The 27,883-nt window shown below is 39.9% G+C and overlaps 2 protein-coding genes across 7 annotated transcripts; both read right to left on the bottom strand.

The window, feature by feature from the left end:
• Positions 1 to 19: 19 nt before the first annotated feature.
• Positions 20 to 21,831, bottom strand: HEATR3 (HEAT repeat containing 3). 4 transcript variants are annotated; one of them, XM_063410995.1, is made up of 16 exons: positions 21,413 to 21,568; positions 19,919 to 20,091; positions 19,338 to 19,425; positions 18,305 to 18,417; positions 16,507 to 16,616; positions 15,608 to 15,748; positions 14,452 to 14,735; positions 14,094 to 14,184; positions 10,968 to 11,125; positions 9,866 to 9,948; positions 9,461 to 9,597; positions 6,780 to 6,868; positions 5,863 to 6,006; positions 5,584 to 5,760; positions 4,549 to 4,688; positions 20 to 2,687 (listed from the first exon to the last, which is right to left on the bottom strand). In XM_063410995.1, exons 1-15 carry the CDS (start codon positions 21,530 to 21,532, stop codon positions 4,569 to 4,571), a joined length of 2,028 nt encoding a protein of 675 aa, XP_063267065.1. In that variant the 5' UTR covers positions 21,533 to 21,568; the 3' UTR covers positions 20 to 2,687; positions 4,549 to 4,568. The 4 variants fall into 4 exon arrangements, with proteins under 4 accessions (XP_063267065.1, XP_063267066.1, XP_063267067.1 ...); XM_063410996.1 differs by having other exon boundaries at positions 20 to 359; XM_063410997.1 differs by lacking the exon at positions 21,413 to 21,568 and adding an exon at positions 21,693 to 21,831 and having other exon boundaries at positions 20 to 4,688.
• On the bottom strand, positions 21,723 to 27,787 carry CNEP1R1 (CTD nuclear envelope phosphatase 1 regulatory subunit 1). 3 transcript variants are annotated; one of them, XR_010082178.1, is made up of 7 exons: positions 27,640 to 27,787; positions 25,444 to 25,515; positions 24,029 to 24,102; positions 23,595 to 23,704; positions 23,424 to 23,478; positions 23,074 to 23,174; positions 21,723 to 21,859 (listed from the first exon to the last, which is right to left on the bottom strand). XR_010082178.1 is itself a non-coding variant. In XM_063410999.1 (6 exons), the coding sequence occupies exons 1-6, from the start codon at positions 27,662 to 27,664 to the stop codon at positions 23,133 to 23,135; spliced, it is 378 nt and encodes a 125-aa protein (XP_063267069.1). In that variant the 5' UTR covers positions 27,665 to 27,787; the 3' UTR covers positions 21,893 to 23,132. The 3 variants fall into 3 exon arrangements, 1 of the variants encoding a protein (XP_063267069.1); XR_010082177.1 differs by lacking the exon at positions 21,723 to 21,859 and adding an exon at positions 21,893 to 22,648; XM_063410999.1 differs by lacking the exon at positions 21,723 to 21,859 and having other exon boundaries at positions 21,893 to 23,174.
• Positions 27,788 to 27,883: the final 96 nt, after the last annotated feature.

Genomic DNA, 27,883 nt, shown 5'->3' with positions numbered 1-27,883 from the left:
CAACACTGAGTAGTACCAGTTCTTCTCAGACTCGGTTTTATTTTTAGTGTTTTCATACTACAGTCTTACAACATCTTTAATATCAGCTACAAAGTTTCCAGCATTTTGCACGAGGGCCTGGTGCTTCCCCCACTTTCAGAATTGCATGGGAGATGATTTCTCTTTAGGAAGCTGGAGGTGGAGGGTTTAGAATTAAAGTCACATCCCAATTTCAAGCATTCCATGAAGTGAGCAGTTTGCAATGAAGACTTTGCACCATTTCCTGGTGACAACCAAAGACTGAAGTTCTGGCTTCTCCCAATCATCCCAGAGCAGAACATACCGTCCTCAGCACTCTGTTGTGTTACAGCATGTCTGATCTGCATTGCCCAAGAGAAAATCAACCACAGCAAGAGGGTGAAATTTGGGGGTTGAGTTGATAAAGTTAATTGCTTTGAAAATTAGGACCTGTACCTAAAACTACTATTGAAAGCCAAATAGAAACTGGTGGGACTTGAACATATCTTGGAACTGGGGAATAATCACTATGAATAACCTATTTTCCAAACCCCACATTCTTTAGAATTCTTTATTTCTCTATTTCTTTATTCTCTTTATTCTGAGAATTATAAGTGTAGCAGGAAAAGGTAACAAGAAGAGTCTAAATGATGTTCCGTGAACATCAAAAATTCAAACTAAAAAGTTTCAATTAAACTTTTTAAAAATGTAACAAAGAAAAGTGTAAGTCAAAAGATTACATTACAAATTAATTTGTTCTCAAATGCAGTTCTCATTTTGTAATTTTACTGTTGTCTCATTTTTTTATTTGTCTCTCAAAATACAAACATCAAACCAAGCCAAGTAGTATGGGTTGAAGTTATTCTTGTTCCTCTAAGAAGACAATCTTTTTTAAAAAAAGCCCATACTGTGCAAAAAACTATCTTCAACACACTATAACCCCAAAAAAGTTAAACTATTGACTTGACTGTTAATACAGGCTGGGATACAGCCATCTTCTGCTTCTGAATGTAAAGGCACAACATAAAAACAACAAACGCACATTTAAATCTTGCCATTTGTTTCTTTTCATAGAGAGCAAGAATAAAACCACACAAGTGATAATTCCTTATTTCCACAGCTGGGAATTCCACATTTTGCAAGCTGCAGACACCAAGGCAGCAGAAAATGCCAGTGGTCCTGCTGCTCCTGAACAGGGCACAGGACCTACAGCCTCCTTTACACTCTTTAGTTAATACCACAGACCAAGGTAAATTCAGCTCCTCTTCTGGTATTACAGCTCAGTCAGAGCCAGTTGTGCTCAGCATCAGACAGAGACACACACAGAGCAGCAATCCATACTTCCCAAGGACTGCAGTTTTTAACTGAAGCAGACAGATAATGCTTTAGGGACCAGAGTAAGCAACCCAATTCAGATACCTGTTCTGATACCAGTCTTATCTGTGTGATTAGATTAACTGATGAAGATCACTTACATCTATTTAGTATCTTTACTTATGCTACACACTGTCTAGATCAGTCCAGTTTCTGCCACCCTCCAAGTATCAAGATCCATCTTCCCCTTTGTAGGCTGTAAAGGATCTTGTCTTTGTCTGAAGCTTACCCTAGACCTATTAAATAAACCAGTGTTCAAAGAGCCCTCAAAACATTTAATTCCACATTATCATCACTTCTGCTGCTGCGTTAATTTTCCTTAGTTGTATCAGAACAACTTTTGTAGTCCTAGACTTGTAGCTTAGCTCTTTTGTGCCAGTGCATGTCATCTGGTTTTAGTCCCTGATATGACACTTCTTTAAATCAGTCATAACTTGCCTTGTCTTCCATAGATGCAGTCATATTCTTCTTTAAGTGATATGGCTTATACTATGCACCAGTCTCATTATGAAAATATTTTTTCAAGACATTCAGCTGATCAGTGCATAGCAAAAAAAATAAGCTGTGCATTCCTGTTGCCAGAATAGTTTAAGACCTAAATGCCAGTCTGTTTTTTCACTTGAAGGAAAAAAGAACAGGGTCTAACTGATTATATTAAGAAAGCCATGTTTCTAGTGGATGCCCTATCTTCTGTATATTTATCTGCAAGATTTGTATTTGTAGATGGAATGTTTCTTGTCATTATAAACCTAAAAGAAAAACCCAAAACAAACAAAAAACCCCATACTTTGGTTTTCTAACAGTCCCCAGGAAACAGATTCTGGCTGCTACAATTATAAAATGCCAAGTCCTACATTTGGGGCAGTGCCCTTGACTGAAAGACCAAAGGACAGCTTTGGAGAGAAGGACCAAAGGGTCCTGGTGGACAGTAAGATGAAGCCACAAGTGCACCCTTGCAGTGACAACAGTTTACAAATACCAGGCTGTGCTGGCAGGAGCATGGGCAGCAGGACAAGAATACCAATTTACCCCCATCTATTCAGCACCTAGGAGATCACATCTGGTGCAATGTGTCCAGTTTTGGGCCCTCAGTACAAGACACAGCAGAGCAGGTCAAGCAGAAGGCCACTGAGATGGTTGGAAGGTGAGAGGACGTACAAGGAACAGCTGAGGGAGCTGGGTTTGTTTGGCCTGGAGAAGGGGGAAATACAATTGCTGTTTTCAGCTGCCAAGTAGGGGTTAGGAGATGGAGCCAGGCTCTTCTTGGTGGTGTGCAGTCAAAGGACAACAGGCACATTTTGCAGCAGGGAAAAGTCCTACAAGGCACAAGGGGAAAAGGGAAAAAAATGTGTTTCCAGTGAGAGCAGTCAAGCCCTGGAAAAGGCTGTGCAGAATTTCCATTCTAGGAGATGCTCAAGGCCTAGAACAACCTGTCTCCCAACTCAGGCCTGCTTTGATCAGAGGACTAGACTGAGAGACCTCCAGAGATCGCTTCCAATCTAGAACATCCTGCAATTCAATGTAGCAGACAGAAAATGAGAGCAGAACTTTCCACGTGGAAGTCCTTTAAGTGCTCCACTAATACCTTTCAGCAGGCTAACAGTATACTATCCTCAGTGTACAGCAAGTATAACTAACACCAGGATTAAAATCCACACACTGTAGGTATTATGCCATAATCCACCTTCCCTCAGCTGTTACACTCCAGACCTCTTCACTGCCTGCCCTGCCAAATCCCTGGATAACCTCTCAAGCCCTCCATGCTCTTGACTTCTCCTGGTTTTCTCTAGTCCAGCCCCAATGGCCCTTGAGCCCTCCCAATCCCATCTCTCATTCCTTTGACTAGCAGGCATCACATCAACATTTCATCTGACTCCTGTAAAGTAACAGCAGTAACAGCATTTCAGGCAGTACAGATGCTTAAACTCATTTTTTGCTTCCTCTTGCATTTGGCAAACACCTTGCCAGGATTTCAGAAAGTCAGTCATTTGCAAGTTACCAGTCACTTCTCAAATCTATGTCTACTTTCCAGACTTAGAGACTGAAATCTAACAAACCCAGTAAATTTCGTCTTTTTAAGTTCCATGCTTTTAATGTGGGAAAAATTTTGCCAAAAAACTGGATGCCTGAGATAAGGCAGCACATTGAGAGAGAGGAGAAAAAAACTCCCATTTCAAAAAAAAACAGCAAAACAAAGTGCTTCTGTGTTTAGTTGCAGTGTTTTTTCTTGAAAAATGTGTATGAGAGGACCTCATTCACAGATACAAAACCAAAGCTTTTGATATATGAAGTTCATATACAATTTTCATGAATTAATGATATTTTTAAAAAATATTTTCTGTATTTTACAGCTTAAAAATCTCCATCACAAATATTTGCTAAGGATATTTTAAGTAATATAAATTTACTTCAGGTATTACCTCAATATAAAAAATACTTTGTTAGGTTTACTACTTCCCTGAATTCAAACTCATCCTGATGCAGAATTACAAGGGAGACTAAATAGGAGAAAAATTTTCAGAAACCAAAAAAAGACAGGGAGTCGTGTCTAAGTGTAGTATCTGCTTACCCTGATTTTCAGGACAAAAAGCTATCATACTGAATTTATCATAAATGGATCTGAAAATTTTCTCCTCATGAACCTCATGAAAAAACAGATCCAAGTGCTGACAGGAACCTACACCTTTGTCACACACTCCTTTTGGGAAGTCTGCCATAGGTGCCTGTGCTATTGTAGGAACAGGTTAAGAGCAAACAGCAAATATCTGAATATTAAAAAAAATATTCTCCCACTGCTCAATTCCCTGAAATAGATCTTTAACTTTTACTCTTTTTATTTGTTTTCCAGTTTGTCACATGACCAGCAATACTTTCAGAATTACCTTTTCACACAAGTGTAGTTTTCTGCCAAGGTACATGAAGATATCCAGGCAGTGACAGAGGTGCTATGTACAGACCTCAGCACCTGAAGAGCACCTTCTTACCACTCCAGCAATCTCAGGGTATGCTACAGGGGTTTTGATGCTGATGTCTTTCATATGGCATCAACCCAAAAGTATAAAAATACTGAATGTCATAAAATGTAGCATTAACATCAAAGCAAAACTGCCCTGCTCAGTAAAGTTTGGAAGTTCGAAACAGTTATATTTTTTGAAAACATTTCTTAACAAAGAAAACCTTAAAAGTTCCTCGATGTTTCAAGTTGGGGTTTTCCCTAGTGTCTCCTGATATGCAATGAATCTTCTCAAATTCATCTTCACATTGTCAAGAACACACAGTTGATCTGTACTATAGTGTCCTTTGCCTTCTTTGCGAATCTGTAAAACCAAAAGAATATATTGTTTACCAATGGAGAAGTTTTCCTATTAGATCACCTCAAGTTTCCTGTAATTCTGTATATGGGTGTTCTACCAAGATATGTTGCCTGTGGCTTGGAGTTAAAACTCCAAGGTGTTCCCACGTGCACATGTGGAGCTTAGCAATTATTTCTACAAGTCAATTTACTATAATACATTGCTGCCTAAAACTAGACTAATGGCACATTATTTCATCCAAAAATCTGAGACATCTGAGACATACACTTCTTTTCTGTGGCTTTTTATATAGAAAACCTTGCACATTTAACCTAGCAACTGAAGCACCATCAGGTATGTACTTTGTGTGTACAGTGCTTAGCTTTTAGACTATGAAAGTCACTCCTCAGGCTGCAAGTGACCAAAGAAACAATGTATGGAGGGTCATTCTCTGTTTAAGTCTAGGATGTACCTAAAATTAGAGTTTAGAATGCCAGCTTTGTTATTCTTGAAAATACAGGATACATGATTAGCCAAAAATGGAACAAAAACATCCAACTGCAACCAGAAGTTAAAAACCAAAGATGTCAATGTAACTTCAGAGAGGACTTTTCTCCCACCTCCAGAGACGTCTGCAGGATATTTTGTACAAGTGTTTCAGAACAATACAGTGATTTGGACGTCAGTAATAATGATGGTGTAATGCAGATGTTGCAATACAAGGTGCTGCACTGTTACCTTGACACTTCCATGAACTTTAAGGTAAATGTATTTGCTTTCCTCTAAAGTGGAGTATCAGAAAATCAAACACTTTTTTTCTGTCACCTTATAAATGAATTATCTCTTCTAGGAGCCCAAAACTCAACCTTTAACCCACATTGTGTGCTGAGACTCTGAGCTGGCTGCCCTTGATGCCTACCCTCATTCTGAACACTGGCTGAAATTCCTTCAGTGTTGGAAGCAACTTGATCTGTAACGCTGCCTCTTCTGCTTCTTTACCATCTGCAAACACATCAAAAAGTGCATCCAAGGCTTCCCCTGCCACCACAAGAGAAGATTCCTTCATAGCAACCTCAAGAAGAAATTTTCCAATCATCTGTAATAAGAAAGAAGAATTGATTTTTCCAGCAATGCTAAAGAAAATTGAAAGAAACATCAAAATTCTTTTAAGCTTGCAATGCAAAGTTTGCTTTTTCACCTTCAGTGTTTCAGCTGTATCTTGTTCTTTCGCCAGGACACTGCCAGAAATTCCAAGGATGCTCACCACGTTCACTCTAACACAGGCATTGCTGCTTTGAATACCAGCCTCACACAAAGCCAAGAGCTGCTCAGGAGTCATACACTGGTCAGCAATGGAAAGGAGGGAAAGGAGGAAGACTATATAGTTACATTTTCATGGAAATTTTGAAATATGACATTTAGACACTGCACTTTTACAGAACGCAGGCAAATTCTTCACAGAGAAGCAGTGTCATAGATTATAAAAACTATATGAATTCTAAAAATGCAATTACCTTTCAACTTGTTTCTTCCAGAACATAACCAAGGCTGACAGGAAGCTGAAGAAAAAGTTCTGAGATTTTCACATATTTATCTAGCTCAATAGCTGCTTCCAAATCATTACAACTTACAGTATGGAAGCTCAGTTTTTAGTTTAAGGCCAGAAAGGACTTGCAGACTATCTAGTATTGTGTCTTGTATAACAAACCATTATGCTTTATTCCTGTATTCAATTCACTAATTCATATCTAACCAAGATTCAAGGATCACCAGCTTCAACTAGGTGACATCAGGAAATAAAAGAATCTCCATTTCTAGGTGCTAATTTCCTAAATATTTGTCATTATAACTGTCTTCTAAAGATACCTGTGGCTTATTGCTATTCTGGTTTTGAAATAACTTTCATCTGTTTACATGTTGAAGAGGAGATACAAAAAGAAAAATATTCCTGTAAGGTCCACGAAAAACACAGTTAATGCTATTAAATCTGTTCTTCCAGTGTTCACAACTGCTGAAATTTTGAACTAAATTTATATTGTTTTGTTTCAAAAATTTTCCAGCCCAATCTCACAGGAATTTGAACCTATCAGAGCATTTGAGTTTGAAAGCTTTTACCTGGGGGATGTTCTTTGATGCCATTGTTTGTAGGAGAGCCCTCAAAGCACTGGTTACTGCTTCCAAGAACTCTGTGTCTGTAGGGAGTTCTGTCAAAAAATAGAACCCAGAGCCAGAAGTTAAACAGTAATATGAGGGACACAGAAAGCAAAGAAATACAAATTCCTTAATCCCTTAATTGTTCCTCCAGGTACTACCACAACAGGAAAAGCTAGATTTTCAGAGACTGGTCTCTGTAGGTTGTAACCATAGTGATTTGTTTGAATTCTGCATTGACTGCATCTGGAGGTCAGAACACAGCTGGGCCTCTTTTTCAGGCACATCCCTGGTGGAGACACTTGTGTGACCTAATGGACAGTGCCAGCCACTGTCACCAGCACAGCAGCTGAAAACTGCTATCACATGGAGGCCAGAATAAAGGAACTGAGAAAACTACAGAAGCTGACTGCATACTTTACCTCCTTTCTTCTGCCTTCTTAAGCAAGCTTTTCAGACACCCGGAACACTGGACTCTTTCCAATTCATATAAAGAGCATGTTTTCCGGTGGTTTAATAACATTTCAGGAATGTATGACTCAAACACTGCATTATTCTTGTTTAACTACAAACTCATTGGTAGCAGCCATCACCTTCAATTTATGTTCTGCATTTCCTGAGGCTTTTCATTTTCCTCTAATGTGTTTATTTTCTGGACCACTCCAGATGCAGAACTTCTTGATTTATGTGCATCTCCTCCCTTCTCATGTAAACAACCAGATCTTTAGGCCTCTTTTTTACCCTGTAAACCACAGAATTCCTTCTAACCACATGTTGGTATGTTATCAGTTCTATCTGGCAGTTTTCATTACACAGCATTTAAACATTAAAAAATGGGCCTGTGCCATTAAATTATTTTAGCATTCTTAGCTGTCTTTAGATAGCAACTTCTCCAGCTTCATCTGAGAACCTTCTGTTACAAAGCATAACATGTACACCCAAAATCTTGGAAGTCCTCCCTTCAAGCGCAAGACATTTTATGTGAACTTCCTTGCATATGTTTTCATAGGTATTTTCATTTCTGCATTTTAGTTTTCCACACACCACACTCTCAAATGTTCCCACAGACTGATCACATGTCTTTAAAGACATTGAGAAAAACGTGTGTTTTGCAGGCAGAGGCATTTTCAAGCACTAATGCAGTGTCATTTTATACACCACAGCAGAGCACTTCATAAGCTACATCTGTGGCTACAAATGGAGACACTTGAAGGAAGGGAAGGAAACTGAGCTCCTTGAGCTTCTAAGAGATGAGAAATGACAAAGCCACACATATGCAAGACTTCAACAGAACTGTCTTAGGGAAAATGTTTTCTGACAGTTTGGAGAATTGGCAGCTTTTCCAGCTCTAAGAATATCTCTTATTTTTTGAAAACCCATCACCACTGACCTTAAAACAAAGATTATCAGACTAATCTGAAGGAAACAGCCTGTCAGGGACCCACATCCTCAGTTTGGAAACAGGTGGGGTTTTCTTAAACCTTTTTTTTTTTTTGTAATCTTGGTTCAGTTTCTCTCATGTCAGTAACAGAGAGATCATAGCACAAATGATCCAACAGGATTATGGAAATTATGCTGCTCTCATGTACAGGATCACAGAAAGCAGCTGGAAATGCTACCTGCTGTACAGATGATCCAATAACACACTACTAGCAGATGTATGGGGAAACCTTCACAGTATGTCTATGAAATAATGCATCCTGGAGGAACTGAAGGCATTCTAGTGTTTACCAGGATGGATCACAGAATCTGTGAGGCTGGGAAAGACCTCTGAGACCAGTCCAACCTGTGACCGATCACTGCCGCGTCAACCACACCCAGGCACTGAGAGCCACATCCACTCTGCCCTTAAACATCTCCAAGGATGGGGACTCTACAGCCTCCCTGGGCAGCCCACTCTAATGTCTAAATACAGATCTATCATATATATATAATATATTCTAAAATAGTATTTGTAGAGGAATTAAATTTATTACCTTCTCTGAAAATTGAACCACAACCAGAACAGGACACTGAGCAGCTTTAGCATTTAGCTGTAACATCTTTGCACACTTTCTTACTACAACTATAACTCCAATAAAGCTAAGCCATCACAAACATAAAACATGTCCTGGGGAAAAGGTGGCTGCTCTCTTTCCTACTGTAATAAGCAAGGACATTCTTGAGATTTCTGCACCAACCGCTTTTGCCATAATTTGGTAAGATTACTAGAAAAAATGATGTGAAAGACTGTGCTAGACATGTTTGGTTTTCACATCTCCTTAGGCTAGTTAGGACATTTAAAAAGAAATATCTCATCTTCTTCATGTTTGTCTGATTTTTGAGAAACTTATTACCACAAATATGATCAAACAAACAGTTCTGGTCTCCCAACAAGGCAGTGTTAATCCAGTAAGAGACTTTCTAAACAGACCCAAATGTGAAGCAGATTCTTCTCTACGAGCAGACTTGCTCAAGGAGCAGTTTGGATAAATACATCTTAACAGGATACACTGTTACGTCAGTACATTGCCAACATTTTTATTTTGAAGGACCAGAGGGATAAAATTAGTAATAAACAGCATTGGAACATAACATTCATGGCTACCTTATATCTAGATGATCAGCAAAGGGGGTCAGCAAGTCCCCTTTATGAAACATCTTACCTGTTTTAGAAAAGATCAGCTGTGAGAGATGCTGTGCAAGGGACTGAAGTGCTGAAGCTCCTCCAAGACAATCCACATCTGACACCAACAAAATGCTCTGAAGACATGTTAAAGCTCTACACTGCACTGCATTCAATCTGAAACAAACAAAAAACACCTTGAGCAGATATTTTTGAAAACACCTGTTGAAATATAAAGAGGAATCTTGAATTTAATAAAGCTGTGATCCAGTATGCAGTTCACAAAAACATTTGTATCTCTTTATTCAAAATGATGTATTAGATCAGCCAGTTTCCAGATCTTAAGAGCAGTCCAAAGATGGACAATCCTTCTAAGAGTTCTAAAACAACTGAATATACATGAAAAACATGTAAGAACAAGTAAGAAAGACAACGAAATGCCTACTTTTTAATTAATGGTTTCCAAGACGGATTGTGCATACAGATGTCTAGAGCAACACTGTTCGGAAAAGCAGTTTTTTCAAGAATCTGAGGAGGGGAAAAAGAAATGTTTAGCAATAAAGCCCTTTTTTCCTTTTTTTTTCCTTTTGTTTTTTTGTTATAGTGTGTTCAGAGGGAAGACTGAAGTTATATGTTAACGTCAAATAGATACTTCAAACTACATATTTCAAATTTTTCCAGATAGCAAATATCTCGCCTGTTAAAAATGCCAGAATTTTCCTCTATCACTTAAATGGTGGAATTATACACTGGGTTCAGCATAGCACATTTTAAGTGTTCAACTGTACTAACAACCGTTGATTTTCTAGGTCTCTGCTATTCTTTCTTATTTAGCTCTTTCTTCTTTTAGATTCTGCTTCAGGATTTTTAGATAGCTGCAAGTCTGAAAGCCTTGCCATGAAACTCTGGCTCTTGAGTACAAACAGCCTTCAAAGTTTTCACCTTGCACCTTGACATCTTAGCTCAGAATTCTACAATGCTGCTGAACTAGCACAGTAACTGCTTCAAATAACAAACTTCGCCTTTACAACCCCAAATAAAAATGAGCAAAACAACTCTGAAACAAAAACATCTAATGTCCTGTCAGTGCCAAATACTGTATTTCAGACACTTTGTATAAAACAGGGGGAGAGGAACTTGCACTTTTTCAGTGCTGACTGTTGCCATTCATTAATGTTACTTCCACCTCGTTTAGCTAATACAGAAATCTGGCTGTCAAGCTTCAGCCAAGTTTCCTTTCTTTTTGCGGGTATTCTTTTTCATGTCCAAATCAAGGAATAACAACCTTTGTATTTTGGAGAAAAAAAAATGAAAAAGCCCTACTAGATTCTGAAACCCATGACCTTTCTATTCTCAGTTACATGAGGAAATTATTTAGGTCATGCAATGATGTACCACCTCTAGGCCAAAAAGGTGAGGCCAAACTCATTAAAAAATATTCCCTTCCTCCAGGTGGATTGGGATAATTTGTTTGCCTAACCTGGGAAACAAAGCAGGAACAAGGGAAAGACTGTACCACATCTTGGAAATAATATAGAAGACTGTACCTTCTTTGGAATGAGATTGTTCAGAAATGCTGAGTTAACCTCATCAGAGAGGCACAGGGGTGACAGCAGCAGCCCACTCCCCTCGTTGTATGAGTTCTCCATGAACAAGTCACTCTCATCACTGCTGGAGAGCTCTTCCCACTCGTCATCAGAGGGATCTGAGAACACAAGACAGACTTGTAAATGTAACAGCCCTCATGCAACAGATATTCTACTTCCCAACTGAAATGAGCTCCTCCAAACTTCTTGGTTAGGAGTCTTTAAGCTCATGGGCTCTAACAAACTCCACACAAATCAAGTGCCATAAGCCACAGTTGAAAATATTTTATTAAAAAATATTTTATACTCACTGAGACACAAATATTCCTATGACAGAGGTTCTTCATATGTGGGCATGTTAATCGCTGATATTAACAAAGTGTTGTTTAAAAGTATCAAAAAAAGGTATAGAAGAAACATTAAAGATTAACTAAGATTTTAACTTGGATTGTACCACTTTACTTCCTGAGGTTGATTCAAGCATGCAAATACACCAGTTTAACTTAACTTGTCTACTAACTGCAGCCAGTTTAAGGCTATTGTTTCCTCTGGCAATACTGAAGCCACAGACAGATGTCCTCTGCCTGGGCAGTAACTGGGCTGGATGAAGAGATTACTGTCTCCACAGCAAGGTCAGTTGAAATGAAATGATGACAGCAAAGAAAGCCAAATAATCTCTGATAGTCATTTCAAGCAACACATTTCATGTAAATTAAACTAGGTTTATAATCTTAAACCTGAGCTAGGCCATACTTACATGACTTATTCTACTGGCAGATCTTTAAGGGCAGATATGGTGAGAGATGTCAAAGTCCTGTTACCAACAGGCTTCTGTGTGAATAATCTGTCCACAGCTGAAGGGGACTTGGGCTGACAAGCACAAACTAAAATCATCCTCATTTATATTTTAACTCGATATATCTACATCCACAGAGTTCACACTCATTTAGCTGAAGTTTTTTTAAATCTGGTTACATTTTAACCAGTGTTTACCCAAGTCCTAAGTCTACAGGTTGGACTGATCCTGATCCTCCTTTCCAACAGATGAAAGCTCTGTGTACATAGGTCAGGATATTTAACTATTGTGACAAAAAAAAAATCATATTCACTTCCAAGTAATTTCGTTTGACAACACAGATTCTCATGAGATGTAGATCCTGTAGTAACTACAGGAACAGTCATACAGCTCCATGGCAAAAGGCAAATTCACTAAAAATATAGCCAGAAAGATCCAAATGACTGCATTTCACTTGTACTGTGCAAGCTTAAGAATTTATTCAAAGGTCATGGTTATGGTGTAACTGATGTAAAGTAACTCATCAAGGTATGGCAACTTGACCATACAGGCATCTTATGGTAATATCCAATTAATTCTACAGCCATAAGGTGCTGGTGTTAATAGCCTTTGCAGGAGAAAATGGTTGTCTTTCAGGCTTTACCAAACCATCGCAGCAAGAAACATGAAAACAAAGCAGACATCCCCCTTTCAGCTTCTTGCCTCTTCTAAAAAATTCCTTTTGCATTTTTAGAAAATAAAGCAAGCAAAAAATAGCCCTTGAAAACTAACTGATAACAATACAAGCTGACAATGCAATTCAGCAATAACAAAGACAGCAGTTGTCATAAGCTGACAGCGAGTGACCAGGGCAGACCAGGAACTGGGACCTAGAACACTGGCCCATAACCATGATCAGGTTTCTTGTAGTGCTCTGGGAAACACAGAGGCATTTCCAGCAGCAATCCCACCTTTCCTAGCACTGGTAACCCAAGAACTACAGACTGGACAACAGTGCTGGACTCTCCTGGCTTCTTGGCCAGGTGCCCATCAAAGGGGAGCACTGTGCTTCCTCCAAACACTGGCCAGTGCTCAGTGGAACACATCCCTTGCCAGCCTGGTTATTTCTCTCATTCTGTTACAAGCTGAGTGTTTTATGAACTCAGCATCATGGCTAAAGCTATTTTAGTCCTCAAATAATTTGAAAATTAAATGAACAGCTGCCTCTGGATTCCTCTTAATTTCTAGAAACTGTCTGCCCATGAATGGGTAAAGTACTGTAGTGAAATACAACACAATCAATCTTACATTACACTGAGTGAATGGCAGAATATGCAGCTTATCCACAAGAGATTTTCCAATTAAAGGAGAAAGCTTATGAATTACAGCTCATTAGATGAGAAAGGCAGTTATGAAAGGAGCTTCATACACTAGGTGCAGAATTTCCTTCTGCTGTAAGAGAAAAAAAATCACCATTGGGAATAACTGGGTATTCCTGGGGATTTTATTAGAACCTGAAAGTTTTACTCAGTCACGTTCTATACAGTTACTCCTGCATCAGGCTAAAACTACAATAGCAGTCAAAGTTTTCAGGTTTTGGAGGGTTTAGGGGATTAGTTTTGTTTGTTTGTTGGCTTTTTAAAATAGAATTTGATAATCTCTCATTTGTTTTCCTGAAGATTAGAAGAAAAGCTTTCAAAACCGAGTTTCAGAGTTCATTAAAGATACAGAATAACTACATCCTACTCCCCTCCAAATAACAGCCTCTCTTTCTCCTCCTCCTCAAGGCTCATAAAGGCAAAACTCTGGAAGCCAAGATCTACATTGTTGCCAGAGTTTCATGCAAAAGCTGTCCCTACTCCTCATTTTGTAACACTTGTAGTATCAAAACTAAATCAACAGGACAAGATTTATCTGTGTTAAAACAACTGATGCCCCCATCCTGCAATCAGACTCACACACACCTTGCATCAATAGCACAGTCAGACCAAACTCTCATTGAACAAAGGTTTTGCTGTAACACTTTAGGAGATACCTCTTTGGCATGAGTGCTTGTCTGCTATCAAATGTGGGCATATGTGTATCACACAAAAAAAAGAAATTAAGCAACATAAGTCGCTTAAATGAAGAAAAAACATTTAAATTAGCAATAGAAATGACAACCTACTTTGCCCCCAGGTGAGGATATCAGGGACAATACACCCATGGGCGTTTGCCCTTAAAAACCCAGATGACGAAGCAGCAAACTAAACGTGACCTATTCAGAAACAAAACACATCACAACATTTGCAATGAACAAAACTCCCACAAACCTTCATTGCAGCACATATTAACAATGATCTCCAGAGCAGTCTGCTGAGCCGTCAGTAAAGCTGTCACTTCTTTCAGTTCCCACTTATCAGACTAAAAAATTAAAAACATGAACCAAATTTGATTTTGGAAAACAACACTTAAGTGCCATTATAAGTATCCAAGCTGTCAGTTAAAAATACAATCCAGCCGTTTCCTCTTCTCAGTCTACACCCAAACTTGAAAAAAAAAAAAAACCCAAAACACAAACCCAAACAGTGTTATCTACCATCTTTTTGGTTGGATGTTCCAGAGAAAATTTTATTCTCAAGGAATGCCACTTCCACTAAAGCTGTCCAAAAGCCAGTCTGCCACACTTACTGGAAGTAAATCTGAAATGTCATTTTCTCTTCTGAGTTCTCCTTTTGGTATTTCTTCCATGTTATCATCTTCACCCAAAACACAGTTTTCTGTAGCATCACTCATGTTTTCCTCAGTTCCTGCTTCCACAGCAAGTTTTAACCTGTTGTTTTCAGCTTCATTCATATGAATAATTGTTTCACCAGCATCTATTGCCAATGATTCTGAAAATATCTTCAGGATTGCATTAACTGTGCTTCCCAGGCTGCCTGGTGGAATGGTGTCCTTTATATTCCAGATAGTGCCTAAATATGAGAAAACCAAATTAAATAATAATAATAATAATAATAATAATAATAATAATAATAATAATAATAATAATAATAATAATAATAATAATAATAATAATAATAATAATAATAATAATAATAATAATAATTTTAAAAAAGCAGCTCTGTAGTATTATATAATGATAATAAAGCTCTGTAATAGCCATTTTGTAAGGACACAGCCTCCACTACTTATAATACTCAGTGCTTATATTCACTATCAACATTCAAGTCTTTTCTCTACAGATTTCTATTTTTTTTTGTATAACATCTTGTATACTCATCTGTAATAACTGTTATGCCCACATCTTAAGCTCAAGTAAATTTCAGCATGTAAGTATTTACAGAATATTTATGTGGAGTAACCTCGGTGTCACTCTGTACCTGAGATAACAAATCCACATGCGAGAATCATTTTCTGAGGAGTCTCAAAAGTAATTTATTACATTCCAGAATAAAAAATCATCATGGCTAAGCATTTGAGGTAACAAGAAGAATTCAAGGTAGAGAATCTGAAAAAAAATCTACATCTAGTAAGATCAAAACAACTCCTGTACTACTTATTATTGACTCATTTAACTTTTAAAAACTAAAGGAGCAGTTAAAGTGGGCTATCACACTGAGCAGGGGTAGAATTCAGAACCAAGCATTTAAGCCAGTTTTAAAACTAGTTGCAAATATCTACTTGCAGTTCCAAAAGGCAGATATAACCTCCCAAACTATCTGTACAGGTCCTGACAGTCAGATATCCAGACCAAGGCACAGAAGACCGGGTCTTCTGTCCTTCCCAGCCCCCTTTAGCTGCCATGCTCTCACCCCAGCGCAGTGAACCTCCCCGGGCACTGTACCTGCTATCAGGGTTCTCAGAAGGATGTGCTTCATGCTGCTCTCTGGACACAGCAGTACTGCTTCCAGGATTTGTTGTGCAGAAGCATTAAACAAAGAAAGAAGATCTGGATTATCTTCTGTCACTGCCTGCAAGCAGTTTGCTGCAGCAAACAAGAGCAAACATAATTAACAAACCCAGGAGAAGCTTTAGCTCTGCTAATGAGAAAGCAATATCTTCCTGAAAGCTGGAGGAATGAAATGCTGACACAGGAAAAAAATTCATGCAGCATCACATTGTAATGGTCTGACACTGTCCTTCACAAGTTGTGTTTTGGGTTAAAACACATTCTGTGGCAAACCCATACATAAAACATGTGAGGACAACATCACATCAGCCATGGAATTGGTTGTATTAATTTAAGCTGCTCAAAATTAAATTTATCTATCGTATACTGACAATGGACAACATAAAAAAATGCTGGAAGCACACACACCTGTATGATTATTATGAACCTGTAATAACAATAATACTGCTAAAACCAGATTGAAAGTGATTGGAATTGTCTGGGGTTTTTTCAGAAGGACTATCTCCTCTGCTCAATCAATTAAACCCTCCAAAACATGAAAACAAAATGAAAAACACAGCCTTCTTCTAAAGCCCTCTTCCCACAAAATTTTTCTTCCCATGTAACCACCAATAAGCCATGCTCTTTTGGACTGAAAACAAGCACAACAGATGTCAACTTCTTTATTGTGTGCTGCTCAAAAATTAATTTAAAGTCTTACACTCAGTCCAAAGTTAAGCAGTGCTAAAGTGGGTCCATTATGCAATGAATGTAACATCAGTGTTACATTCATATTGTAAAAGAAAAAAAGAAAAAGTATCTTTAAACCCTTATCTTCTCTTTTTACCACTTACCTACTGAAATAGCCAGATCCACATTTGTGGCAAATTTCTTCATGTAATGTAACACAGCCTCCAGACAACCTTCTTTATTGAATATATATAGGGCAGTATTGTTGCATTCACTAATGAATGAAAAAGATCAAACATTTTTCCATGAAAAAAAAATACTGCAGCAACATCTTAAGCACCTCATACTTGTTACTGCTCACATTTTTAAAAGCTCAGAATTATGCATTAGTCAAAGAGCTATCCTTCATTACTGAGGTTATGATCAACTCTACACAAGATGCTGAAAGAGAAGCTGCAAAATCCTGGACACTTTTGAGGAAAGCTGTCTGGTGCCAGCTGCTGCCTTACAGAGTGCTCAGAGTTTATTTGGGAGCCTAACCACTGCTGCTGGAGTGTGGAAGGCAGCCCAGGGGTTCCTGCAGCCACAGGAGACTTCACCCACAAACTCACTGCCAGCAGAGCGGGCTGCTGCCTCTCACATCAGCACGCACTCAATCCATAAAAGGACTGCTCTTACCATTCAGAAATGCATTTATGTTCATTATCTAACAGTGGGATTTGTGTTTATTGAAGTTCTCACAGCTACTCTCTTTTAAATTGCTATATTGATACTAATTCAAACTAAAAAAAGCACAGGAGCTAACCACCTACAAAGGTCTTCCAAATTTTAATTTTGAAAATATTATGTCTCAGTATCAATGCTAGCCCTAATTTTATCAGTATCAAACTTAGCAATGAAATGAGCAGTTCACATTCATTGCCACAAAGCTCAAAATACAGAAATAATTTACATCCCACTTAATGACCATACTTCCTGTTCTCGAGCACTAAAAAGCTAAAAATAAAAAATGAACACACAACATTGCTGAGTCAGAGCTACAAAAGGTCATGTATTCTGTGCAAGATGCTGACCAAGGAATTTATCCACTGTTCTAGATTCCAATCCCTAAAAAATAAATACCCTAGTTAAGAAATAAGGCCTTAAGCCAGCAGCCATATCACACAGACAGGCATGGAGGCAATTCCACTGAGGGACTGTACAGCACTAAGCAAAATCCTGTATGCAAAGCGTATAATGTGAGAAAAAAATTAAGAGAAACAATTCAAAGTTCAAGGAGAACTTTTGGAACAGATTTGTATCACTTCAACATTTATGTCATTTCTGTATTAACAATGTTGCCATTTCTGTTCCTTCACCTGGTGTTTCCAATGTAACTGCTAATAGAACAATTTACATTATTTTCTCACATAGTAAGTAAATTTTTATCAGTGTCTCAGTTACTAACAGATAGTTGCCCCAAACAGCTAATATTAATTTTTGGGATGACCTGCAGGGGACGAAGTAGTATAAAAATTCCTCATATTCCTAGAACACTGATTGGAATTTCATTTCCTCCATTTCTTGATATGGATCTACAGGAAATACACGCAAGAAGCCACAACCCAAACTGCACAACAGACTACGACAGAACGTGTTCACAAAACAGGACCAGAACTCAGGATAAAGAATCAGTAGAAAAAGAATTTGTTACTCTTCTAAAACTAAAAGCCAACTTTGTGCACTTTTAGAATCCTTCACTTAAAAAACATAATCTATACTAGAAGAAAAACTTTTATTTCAGATGAGAAGAGGGCTCATCATTATTAAAGCAAGGTACAAGTAGGAGCAACACAATCAGAGTCAGCAAATGAATGCCTCTTCCCATGCCAGGACAGTAATTTCTTTTCTGCCTTAACTACCACACTCTTTTTTGGGAATAATTTAATTTAACTAAAATGCCAGTGTTTACACAATACTCACCATATATTCCACAGCAAATTAATAGCCTCATTGGCTATGTCTTCAATATAATTTTTGTTCATCCCTCTGCATTTCTTTGGAGAGAGCTGGTTAGCATCCAGTCCAGTGCTACACTACAACCAAACAGAAGAACCAGGGTTGGGAAACAATCAAGGCACTAAGAGAAGCAAAACTTATTTTCAGTATTGAGTGAAGAGATCCTCTCATGAAGTGTTTACTACCAGAATACCTGACTAGTTTCCTTTCTTTATGAAAACTAGAATGATTGATAACTTTTCTCTTCTAGAAAGTGTCTTACAGTACTTACTTGGCAGTTAGTCTTTAAAAGCACTTTCTAATTGAAAAAAAGACTTGGGAATTTTCGAACCTGAAGTGCTGTCTCTTTGCTAATAGTCTGTAATAAGCTGTCAACAGTTGTTTCTAATCACGAAGTTAAACTCAGCTAATACCTTACTGTGTTTATAGTAATGCTATTATTCATATTTTAAAATGGGGAAGAAACATACAGAAAATGATGGTATTGCTCAAGGTTGCTCATACAAAGACAGCAGGTAAGAGAAATCAATGCAATTTCCAAACTGCAGTGCAACACCTGGACCAAACAAAGAATACAAATTCAGTACAGGTTATTCTACAGTAACCACCCAGCTGTACACTGAAACATCCATTTAAACAAAACTGCTCACCAGGAAAACCTCACTAGAATAACGCTGCAGCATAAGTGAAGGACCTGGATTCTCACTGACAATAAACTTGTCTTAACTGACATTAAAAAATCTACAGACCTTTCACTCAAAAATCATCCTAGGCAGCAAACCTCACCATGGACACAAATTAGGTGGCCAGGAGCCAGAAGGTAGTGGTTAGAAATCTCTGGAATAACTTCTGTATCACTAAACCTATCAAAACATTCTTCTAAAAGATTTTTCAAGTACTTTATTGTAAAAATAGCTACAAAAATAGAACTGTTTTTGTATATGGGACAATTCAATGCCTAGATCAGGTTTAAAAGCAAAATAAAAAATAAACACACCTCTTTCAGAAGTGCAACCAGGGGTGTCATGATGTCGTTTGTCACCATGTCATCACAGACATCAAATCCTCCACAAGCACTCAAATTTCTGGGGAAAATAAAAAAATTAATGCTTTGGATGAATACAGTACTTTCCAAGAATGTTACAAAAACCCCATGCCTCTGATATTCTCTAAAGGTTATGGTATCTTTTGTTTTAAACTCAATTTCCTTTAACAGTAGCTTTAGTCTTCTACCTCACTAACACAAGAGAGCAACTTTGGTGTTAGGAAAAAAGGTATGATTTTCATTTATTCATCACACATAATTAGAAAGCTTATATATCCTAAAACATCATGGCACAAAATGCTATACAAACTGCACTCAGCTTCTCTCTATTTCTTCATAAAGCCATACTTTTCTAGCATAAAGCCTGCTCCTGACATTAAAGTCCCACAGAGCAAGAAAAGCTCCTCTCTCACAGACAAACTGTGATGTGGGCATAGTTCCTCAGACCAGAATTAAAGCAAGAGAGGCTGGCACTCAAGCTGACAGCTGTCAGCAGAGAACCCCCATTTCCCCGTGCAGCAGCGAGCGCTTACCGGAGCGCGCCTGCGGCTGTTTCGCGCACAGCCAGGCTGGGGTCCATCAGCAGCGGCCCCAGGCAGCGCACCACGTCCCTCTGCACAAAGGCTGGGATGACGTGCTGCTGCTGCAACAGCCTGGAGATACTGGCACAGGCAAACTCCCTCACCTCAGCACTCGGATGCTGCAGCTGCGGAGACACGGACAGGGCACATCACAGGCAGGGAAAAAGGGAGCTGGAAGGTTTGACTGAGTGAAAAGATTGATCAGAGCCAACACTGCCGCTCCTGTATGGAAGCAGGAGCTGATAACTTCCATGAAAGCTTATAAATCCTTGCTTGGCTTATGTGTGTTAACTTTACGACTAGATTAATACTATTCTGGATATTTGACAAGACAGCCACAGTCCAGACACAGTTTTGACACTAGCTGGCACTGGTGAGACCTCAATTACCACGTATTAAAAAAAGGACTGAAGTGAGGGGGAAAATACCATCAGCAAAGTATAAGAGATATAATACATGTCACCATAAAGAAAAGCTGAACAAATGTTAAAAAAAATTATAGCCTTTAAATTAAAACCATTTGCATAACAGCAGGAAACAAGTGTTCCCTATATTCTCCATGACAATGTTGACTTGTGCTGTAACAGAATTATATGCGAAATACAAAAATTGCAAATTGCAAAAAATAATAAGTAGAAGTGCTTATTCTGGAAGGCCACAGAGTTTGTTTCAAACCTAGCAGACAAACATCTGCTGAAGAGTAGAACAGAAGAGTGGTAACATCAGATCCTGCCTCCACTGAAAAAGGTGTCTCAGCTCATCCTCACGTGTGCCTTTATTTACTCTCTCTTCCCCTCTCTCTCCTAAACAGGTTAGTCCAGAAGAATAATCGATCAGTGATCTGTTCAATGAATTAGGTTGGGTAAAGTGAACAAAGGGGATTTAATTCCTTAAAAGAAAACGGATTTCTATTTGTTTCTAAAGTCACACCTGCAGAAGGAGATTCACATCAGTTTACATCTGCAATACTTAAGCCAGGACTATGGCCTACAAGTGGCCAAACCCAGTGTTTTGGCATTTTCTATCCGTTATTCCTCACGTGTGGCTCTTGGACTCTTGGCTCTGGCCACCTGTACACCTCTCCGGCCGGGAGACCGAACGCAAGCCCCGCAGGAACCGCGGCAGCCCCCGCCGGGACGCGGGGCACGGAGCTGCCGGGCCCCGCCGCAGCAGCGCCCGGGAGCGCGGGCGGTGCCGGTGCCGGTGCGGCCCCGCCCGGCCGTGACGCCGGGGAGCGACGCGGCGGCGGCGGGAGGGGAGGGGCGGCCCCGCGCGGCCGCTCGGCTCCTTCGCGCCGGGGGCGGGATCGCGCCCGGGCCCTCGCCCGGCCCGGCCGGGGGGAAGCCGAGCCCGCGCCCCCCACGCCCGGTCCCGCAGCCCCCGCCGCCGCCCCGGTCCGCAGCGGGGCTCGCTCCGGCCGCGCCCGCCGCCCACCCCCGCCCGCACCTTCTCCAGCAGCTCCGCCGCCGCCTCCTCCTCGGGGCCGCGCTCGCCCGGGCGCTGGTGCGCGGGCCCGGCGGGGGCTCGGGGCGCCCTGCGGAACAGCCGCGCCCGGCTCTTGCCCATGGCTGCGCTCGGCGCCGGCGCGCCCACGTGTGCGGCCCCGCGCAGGCGCCGCGCCCGCCCCGCTCCGCACACCCCGCCCTGCCGCACCGAGCGGGGACACCGCGCCTGCCGAGCTCAAAGAAAAATACCGACAGAAACAAGTTCCTCTAAGGGCACTTACAGGAGCGGGATTGACCTGGAGGATGGAAACCTGGAAGGGGTTTCCTCTCTGGTGTCAGTATCTTAGATTATAAGAACCACATCAAATACAGGAAATGTTGGTCCGGTATCAAAGTTACAAGAGTGCAGCTATAAATTTTCTGAAGTTCTTCTGTGATCAGTGGAGATCTGTATTTGCACAGTACAAAAGAAGATAACACCTGTTTATACAAAGATTTTATTTTATACACATTTACCTACAAAATATACAGCAGTTAAAAATAATGGATGGGCAGAAGACTTACTGGAAAAAAAATCCAGAAGACAATTCTTAAGTTTCAACTGAGAAAGTTACATCAATAGGCTGCCTTTAAAAGCCAGTTTACCCTGTAGTAGGGGTTACTGAAGTAGTGAGAGCTTTGCAGTTAGAGTCAATTTAAAGAGTTCAAAACATTTAAAAAGGCACCTTGAACAACTTAAACTCTTAAAACTTGACAGTTTTAGCTATTCAAAAGTTACACTTTATGCGTATATCATCCACACCTTGTTGTTAACACTCTGAATAACAAATTTTGTTATTTTATTGTGGCACTCTAGATTTTCTTCACCAAATCTGAAGTTACACATTTGCAAAATGAGTTTCATATTCTGACTACCACAGCATAAAAATCCACTCAGAATGGTCAGGTGGATTTAGATGCAGTACAACCTTACAATTGGGAAGATACAAGCATATTTAAGACAATTTTTAAAAAATTAAAATCTTAAAATAAGTGTTTTGAACCAAATCAAACAAGGAACTACGTATGACCACAAGGAAAGTGGCTGGTGCACTATATACACAACTTGACAAATGTGATCCTTGATATATTTGCGAAGTTCTTAAACAGTAAGACCAGTTTTCTCCGGCACAAACAGTCAGTCTTGCTGCGAGCCTTTAAACCAGTTCCAAAAAGAGTGACCAGGAGACAAGGACAGCTGTAATGAGGAAGTGTGCTAATAAAACATCAGGAGAATGGCAAACGTTCCTTTCAATACTCTTCATGAGAACAAGAAAATCCATACACCAGATATTACTTTTTTTCCTGAACGTTGGCATCGGTCTGCTATTTACAATAGCTTACAAAGACACGTAACACAAATGAGGTTTAATTTTCAAGTTCAACTTCATTGCCGATCAACATACTTCACCTGTATGTTCTGTTCTAGCCGAAGTAAAAAAGTGACACTAATACTGAAAAAGAGGTAATCAGAAGTAGCAAAAGCACTGATAATGTGATAACAAAGAATTTGGATAAATATTCAAGAAAGTAATATTGCACACTTTCACTGTCAACTGTGTTAAGACTTTTACTCCCAGGCAGTGACAACCAGTCCCATTTGATTTTTTGCTGTCATACTACCTTAAAAAAGGTCATTTTTGGTTTCCATGGCAGTGGAAAAAAATGAAGGAAGACAGCCCTTATTGAACATGAGGCCTAGGTTTCAAAATTAATTTTCCAGTCTGCAAGACAGAAAACAAAATAGAGTTTAAACCCTGAAAGTTGAACCCAACAATTACACATCAAGTTCAATGTTACAGGGAGAGTTTAAAACAACACACAAAATTATACTAAGCACCCCAAATTCCAGTTTTACAGACACACAGAATTTGTTGAGGTATGTACAAGTGCTGTTCAGAAAAACAAACAGTGTATTTGAATGATTTTTTTTTAAACAAACAAGGTTTAGGCAATGAAGCTCTAACACTTACATCATCACAGGACATATTATATTCCGCCAAAACAGTTCGACATCGGGCTGCTATACTGTGTGGATTGTGTCAAGGAAAAACTAAAAAAGCACAGTATGCATAAACTAAAAAAGCAGTGTTGGCATAGCCTTCAACAACACTTTTAACATGACAAACATTAGCAAAGGATACATTGATGGTGCCACCACTCTTTTATGTATCCCAGCAAAGAACAAGCCTATTAGGGTAATACAGCTGATGGTGAAAAATGGGTGATTCCAAAGTGACGTGAAAAATGATACCTAGGAAAGAAATCAGATCAGTCCAACTGCAAACTTTCTAAAACACACAGAAAGTCACTGCCTAGTTCGCTTAACTAAAAATAAAATACGCTCCTAGCCATTTCCAAGTACTTGTGAACAATTCTTTAGATAAGCACTCAGGGTACAGTATTTTGGCAGGCATTGTCCCAGGACATTTTTGACAACAGTTCCAAACAGCTTGATAGCTTTACTAAAAATCACCTCCCAGTTTCATATGTGTTTAGGCTTTCAGTTTTCAGTGTAACACCTGACTGCAGCACCAAGCTATGGAACACAGCACATTTGGCATTAGCCTGACCTTACCTTTTGTGTCTCTGGGTCTATTAACCAGTTCCAAGCCCCAGTTGCTGTGCAGACTGATACCACTATCAAAATCACTGATGAAGAAAAGAATGAGAGTCATAAACATTCTACCTCACTCATATTTAAATGCATTTATTTTTCAGCAGTAACTCTTAAACATTTATTTCTTTTCTCACTTCTGATGGAGGAAAAGCTGCTAATTGGAGAGCAGAAATGAAAATATGCAAAGAAACTTCTAATATGTGAAACCCTAAGCATTCTGTACAAATTTCCTGGACAAAACAAGTACATCTGAAAATCTAAATTCTGTCAAGTAAAAACATCCTGATCCTTTGAAGGAACCAAAGTTATATTTTCAAAAGAAAGTTGAAAAAGATCTACCAAAAGCATAAAGCTTCTTCTCTACATCATATAAATACTTTATTTTCAGGATAACAGGAAGAAAATTTAACATTGGCTACACATCCCATTGTAATTAAAATAGAAAGTCCCTCTTTTACGTGAATTACAAAACAAGCAATTTGGGAAAAACATGAGCCACTGAATACAATACTAATTATGCAAACCTCATTTAAATACGCTTATAATTTCCAGGGGTGTTTTTTTTCAATTATAACACAGAAAACAGAGATTTTGGAAGCCAAATGCATTCCTAAAGTAGTTGTGTTAAAACCCAGTAGAACTACATATAAATATCTGATTGTTCTGAAACAACAGGATTTGAGGTGGTGCTAGTGCTGTTTGGTTTTGCTTTCTAAGCACTCATTCCTTCACTTCCTTCATTCAAAACTGACCTCTTAGGAGAAAAGATACTATTTTATGTGTTCTAAAAAAAGTCTGAATTCTTTGAGTAGGAAAACTTCAGCAGAGTCTCAAAAACAAAACAAAAATTGTGTGTTTCCACCACAGACCACTGATCTCAAAGCTGGCAGCATATCTGTGGAATTTTTTGCCTTCCCCCTCCTTCAAACCTTCCTGTCATCACAAAGCTGCCTTTATGGCACACTGCTATAACTTTTTCACCTTCAATTTTATAGGGACTCTCTCATCTGATCATATTTAGTTTAAGTAACTAAAGCAACTGTCTGGGAAGTCTGAGTCTTGAAGGAAAAAACTTCACTAATAAAATAAAAACTGAATAAAACAGAAACAAACACAACTTATTGTTTCAGGTATTTCCAGAATGATTCAGCCTTCAGCCAATTCAATCTTAACCTCATTTTTCCAACTCTGGCTAAAATATTAGTTTATCCTGCGTTAACTTGTTGCAGAGTGTTTGAATGTATGCCATAAATTTTAAAGCATGTCTAAATACAAATTATTCTTTGGGCAAACTTAAATGAAGGATACACACTGGTAAATCTAACAAGCTTGAAAGACAGACTGCTATTTATTCCTCGAAACATCTAACTTACTTCTCCAACGTCCTGTTGCTGGTTGCAAACATGCAATGTATTCAGTAAGTCTTCTTTCAAAAGCTTTGAGATCTGGGGAAGAAGTATATCAAGCATAATTAGATCTTCATCTATTTAGTCATATTTTAAAGTAGAAGAGAAAAGGAATTCACTGTTCCCCCATGCAGACCCAGTTCTTAAACAGGCAGAGAAAACCAATGCAACGATCCTTTATATGCAGTAAAAGTCCAGTCATAGTAGCTTTACTCAACTTCAGGTAAAAAGTAGTTAATCTAAAAGCAGAAACCATGCCTACTTACAAAAAAGCAAAATCAACACAGTTGAGATCACACTATTTCAGACTTCATTGGAAATAGTGACTTAGATTTATAGTAACCTAAATTGCCTCTCAAAACAAAAAAAAAGTACCACATTTTGAAGTACTACATATATCAGAAAAACATGATGTTCTATTATCGATATAATGGCAATTTTAAAAAAAATTTGGCCATTTCCCACTGTTCAAGGGATTATTTGTAGCAGTGTGGCTTTGATGACTTTGTTTTGTTGAAACTTTGAGTGTCATGATATATATACACACACTTATGCAAAAAATCCCACAGCAAACACTACTCCAATGATCTTATCCCAATCATTATTTTTTTAAATAGGTCTTTCTTATTGTTATCATTCTCCCACAATCTTTCCACTGAAATTGCTGTTAAATCCATTTCAAGTTGATACTCCTAGTTGTCTCCAAGGAGCTGTTTCACCTTAAATCCAGATTACACTTCTGTTCAACAAGGTCAATATTTGCTAACATTCCAGTCAAAGCTAGAATTCTACCTGGAGATAAGTTTTAATTAGGATCAACTAAACTTTCAGCTAAACTCTCTGTCAGCATCAGTGTGGAACTTCAACTTCCAACTATTGCTATATTAAATAAAGCAATAAAGAATAAGATTAGAGGAAATAAATCTACTATGATCACTATGGAATTTATTCCTAAGTGGTTTGCAGGTGAATTTATGGGGGAATATTACAGGATCTTGACTTCAGCCACAGAAAGGCTAACTAGTCTTAATTACTGCCAAGAACGCGGTAGTTATTGGCCTATCCGCCACCTCCCTTCTGGGGAAGTTAAACCACTGCCGGCAATTACAGCTAATTAACTGTTCCCTGACTAGCACAAACCCCTCCAACTAGTCACTGAAGCGAGAGGGGGAACACAAGGCACCACATGAAAACCTGCTATTTGAGAAACAGCGCCCTGAAGGTATAAAAACAGGCTACTGACAACAAAGCTCTCAAGAAAACACTCACATAATGCAGACATCACTGAAACAGAATACGAAAAAAACTTTTTTAGAAAAAAGAAAATGGAAGTTTTAACTTATTTTCAACTCTGCAGGTTCTAAGAACCTTCTCTGAGTCGATCCCTTTGGCAGCTGTGACTAGCAGGGCACACTCCTGGGAACCCTGAGCTTGCACAAGCATAGCAACAAAGCCCTGACAACGCCGGACTACCGGTTCCTGTCGACAGCGCCTACTTCTAGTGCCAGCAAACACCTGCTAATTCCGAAACACTGGCCCATTTCGAAAATATCTACCAGTCTTTGGACACTAAAGACTCCTTTCAGGGCTTTGACATCCCGTAAGCTGTGACTTCAAAGAGCTTGTAACCCAAAATATCAAGTGTCCCCAGACATGAAGGGGCTATTTGAGGTCGCGCTCTTCAAAGGCAAGAGGAGCCTGCTCAGTGTAACGCCTAGCGCGGCTCAGGAGCTGTAAGAAGCGCGTCTCACGCAAAAAGCCGTGAGCGGGCAAGGAGCTCGCACAGCATAAGAAGCTTTTCATCAGCTACAGCCGAGCAGCGGCCCCGAAAGGGAACGGCGGGCACTCCCTCCTCCCAGGGCAGGCAGCAGCCCCTCAGCACAGGCCCTCCCGCGGGCCCTGCTCTCCGGGCCGGCCGGGAGCAGCACAGCCCACCCCGAGCGCAGGACGCCGAGGAGGCCCCGGAACCCCGCCCTAGCTCGCCTGTCTGGGCCGAGGAGGAGCGCCGGGAGCGCGGTGCAGAGGGAGCCGAGGCCTCCCGCGGCCGCTTCGTCCCGCTCCGCAGGGACGGTGCAGCGCGCTCGGGCAGCCCGGGCGCAGAGCCGGCAGCTCCCGGCGCGCCGAAGAAGCAGCTCCGGGCTCGCTCCGAGGGGCCGCACTCACCCTCAGCCTGGTCCAGGGAGTTCATGGCGGGCGGGCGGGCGGAGCGGCGCGCACCGGGCGGAGCACCGAGCACGGGCCGTTCCCCGCGGCCCGCTCCGCCCCGCCGGCCCGGCCCCGCAACAACGCCCCGCGCTACTCGCCCGCAGCAAGCGCGCCTGGCATTGGCTACCGGCAGGGAGGGGGCGCGGCTCGGCCGGCTGAGGGAGGGTGTTCTCGGACGGCTGTGTTGAACTTTATTTATTCA

Source organism: Prinia subflava, chromosome 13 (genome assembly GCF_021018805.1).
Source record: "Prinia subflava isolate CZ2003 ecotype Zambia chromosome 13, Cam_Psub_1.2, whole genome shotgun sequence".
Taxonomy (NCBI): domain Eukaryota; kingdom Metazoa; phylum Chordata; class Aves; order Passeriformes; family Cisticolidae; genus Prinia; species Prinia subflava.
Note: the sequence above shows the minus strand (reverse complement) of the source record. Positions and strands in the feature narration are given on the sequence as shown.

Coding starts and splice junctions, on each gene's coding strand:
- HEATR3 (XM_063410994.1), bottom strand. CDS start 21,532: ATGGGCAAGAGCCGGGCGCGGCTGTTCCGCAGGGCGCCCCGAGCCCCC. Junction 11,126..14,093: donor TAATATGTGCTGCAATGAAG/GTTTGTGGGAGT, acceptor TTGTGTTCTCAG/ATCCCTCTGATGACGAGTGG. Junction 6,869..9,460: donor GCTGATCTTTTCTAAAACAG/GTAAGATGTTTC, acceptor ATTTTTTGACAG/AACTCCCTACAGACACAGAG.
- CNEP1R1 (XM_063410999.1), bottom strand. CDS start 27,664: ATGAACTCCCTGGACCAGGCTGAGG. Junction 25,516..27,639: donor CTCCCTGGACCAGGCTGAGG/GTGAGTGCGGCC, acceptor CTTCTTCCCCAG/ATCTCAAAGCTTTTGAAAGA. Junction 23,479..23,594: donor AGAGTGGTGGCACCATCAAT/GTATCCTTTGCT, acceptor CAATCCACACAG/TATAGCAGCCCGATGTCGAA.